At 48.3% G+C, this 2,620-nt stretch overlaps 1 protein-coding gene across 1 annotated transcript; it reads right to left on the bottom strand.

The window, feature by feature from the left end:
* Nucleotides 1–370: 370 nt before the first annotated feature.
* On the bottom strand, nt 371–1,360 carry LOC123157673 (uncharacterized). Its single transcript, XM_044575921.1, has 2 exons — nt 1,339–1,360; nt 371–978 (listed from the first exon to the last, which is right to left on the bottom strand). Exons 1-2 carry the CDS (start codon nt 1,358–1,360, stop codon nt 371–373), a joined length of 630 nt encoding a protein of 209 aa, XP_044431856.1.
* Nucleotides 1,361–2,620: the final 1,260 nt, after the last annotated feature.

Genomic DNA, 2,620 nt, shown 5'->3' with positions numbered 1-2,620 from the left:
TACACACAACAAAAAAATCTGAACGGATCAGAACTTTCCATTCCGGCGCAAGTTATTGAGGAATGTCTTTATGTGAAAGAATCAATCACGATCAATCTCTAAAGACCAAATCAAAATTAATTAACCTTACCTAAAATTGCTCGATCACATTAATTAGGAAACAAATAACTGAGTATTGTTGTCTGCCGCTCCTCCTCCACCAGTCCACAACGCACAATCTGGATGAACGCTAGGGCAAAAAGAGAACACACACGGCACGATCTGTCCTCCTCTCCCCCAGCCCTCCTCTACATGCTCCTCCTAGATCGTGTCCCCGTCAGCCGAGTCCACTCCTCGGCATGGTCCATCTCAGCCGTGAAGGTGATCGCCATCAGCCAATGGCAGCCGCCAGAATCGTCGTCCGATGCGCACTAGGTTTCCTACGCCACCGCCGCCGCCACAGGGGAACTCCTCGACCCGTCCAGCCTCCTGCCGCTCTGCCCCCTTCCCTTCCCGTCGCCGCAGTCACCCCCTCCATCTCCTGCCGGAGCCACTCCCCTGCCACGAACATCCTGCGCGCGCTGTACATGACCGGTACGGCGGCCCTGACGGGGAGCGAGAACCGCCATGGGACCGCGGCGGTGAGCCCCTCAATGAAGACCTGCGCGGAGAGCAGGAACACGTGCGGGGCTGCGGCGGCGATCCCCGTGGTGTCCTCGGACCGGAGGCCGTTGAGGACGTAGAGCGCCGGGAGCGCGGCACCAACGAGGAACCCGCCCACGGTGTGCGCGGCGAGGAGGAGGCGCGCGAGGCCGAGGAAGACGGGCAAGGACGGGTTGGGCTTCCCAGGGTGCTGCGGGAAGGCGAGCGTGGCCAGGAGAAGGTAACGGAGGAGCAGAACGGCGAAGGCGATCTCTGAGAGCGGCACAGTGGTCGAGAAGGCCAGCACGGCCTTGGCGCCCAGCGTGTTGAGATGCTTGCATGTTTCATGACATGTACCTGAAGGTCAAGGTAACATGTTCAAGAACAAGAGGGTCCTCATGGAGAGTATCCACAAGTCCAAGGCTGAGAAGGCAAGAGAGAAGACCCTCTCTGACCAGTTTGAGGCCAAGCGTGCGAAGAGCAAGGCTAGCTAGCAGGGAGAGGAATATTGCGAGGAGGCAGGAGAGATTGGCTCAGGTAAGATGATTTTCACTTGAGCCCTGTCTATTTCCTCACATAGTTAGATTTGTGCTGCATTATATTGGTACTGAAATACATAATGCGTGCACATGTCTCCTGTTGGATGTTTCAGAGATGCTTATGCAGGGTTTCTTTAATCATTTTGGTTCATGGTACCAGCTAATGAAATTTACGTGCTCTGATGATGAATTCGTGCCATGTCGAGTTGGATTGGCGGTGGCGTATTTTTCCTCTTGTAGTCAAATTAGTGAGATGCTTCGTTCTCTTCTTTATGTGAACGTACATGTATGACCAGTGTAATTAGGTGCGGTATTTTTGGTCAATGTCAAAGCAGAAGAGAGCTACATGTATGACAGTATTGAATCACGGCGAGAGAGTAATGTAGCTTCGTCCCTCCCTGATACCGTGCAATCATGTCTAATGTCTTTCATTAAATCTCCGCGGAGGTGCCGGCCGGCCGGTACATATGTCAGTGTATCATCTATCTCAGACTCTCAGTCACAGCTATCTAATTGGGGTATATTCATCTCCAATTACAGCCTCATACTTTTTTGGACATTCATTTACAGCCCGATCTACTTGGATGTGCAGACCTGGGAGTTGGAACAATTCACCAAGAGAAGCCAGTTCGTGTATAACAGAATGGGTGAGGAGTAAAGGCGTGTCATATTCCATATTTTCATTCAGATTTCAGAGAACGCGACAGTAATTTTTGATATTTTGCTCTACAGACGGAATTTATCATGAGATCCTACCCAAATCCGAGTACTTCTCCAAGGCACTGTACACCTTCCATTTCGCCCAAAACGATCTCTCTGTGGGCTACTTCACCAATAAGACTACCAAACAGATTGAGGCCTATGACCCCGATCCTAAGGAGCGGTTCACTGTGGCAATGCAGGTACAATTCAAACTAATTTGCTGACAATCTCGCTCACAACCAAGGAAAATTTAGTTCTTGACACAATTAACATTACATGATCTGTGCTGGCTATACTTTATTCATGCTTGCTTCGAAGTCTTGGTTCATGGATATAATTTTATCTCTGTACTACACATGTAATATAACTTGTACAAGAAGAATAAGAAGCTTGTCAAGTTTTATCTCTGTACTAGACATGTAATATACCTTGCAGTAGAAGAGTACTAGACATGTACATTCTAAGGCTGAACCAGCCTTAGATTACTTGTAGAAGAAGCTTGTCAATTTCCTATCAACGAATTTGCCAGGCTGTTCTCATAACTGAGCCAGTTCTATGATGCTCAATATCTTGTTGCTTTTCTCTCTGAATCCTCGGGTATGAGGCCCAAGCTTTGCTAAATTAGCAATCCTGCATATGCATCCACTTGCAAGTTGCAAATTGAGGCAAGGATATTCATTGTCAAACAAACACTACTATGCTGCTAATAAGAAAAATTAAATTGCATTAGGATGCATGAACTACTTATTTTCATCTTT

The sequence above is a fragment of the Triticum aestivum genome, chromosome 1D (genome assembly GCF_018294505.1).
Source record: "Triticum aestivum cultivar Chinese Spring chromosome 1D, IWGSC CS RefSeq v2.1, whole genome shotgun sequence".
NCBI classification, from domain to species: Eukaryota; Viridiplantae; Streptophyta; class Magnoliopsida; order Poales; family Poaceae; genus Triticum; species Triticum aestivum.
The sequence above is the reverse complement of the archived record's forward strand: the minus strand, read 5'-3'. Positions and strand labels throughout refer to the sequence as shown.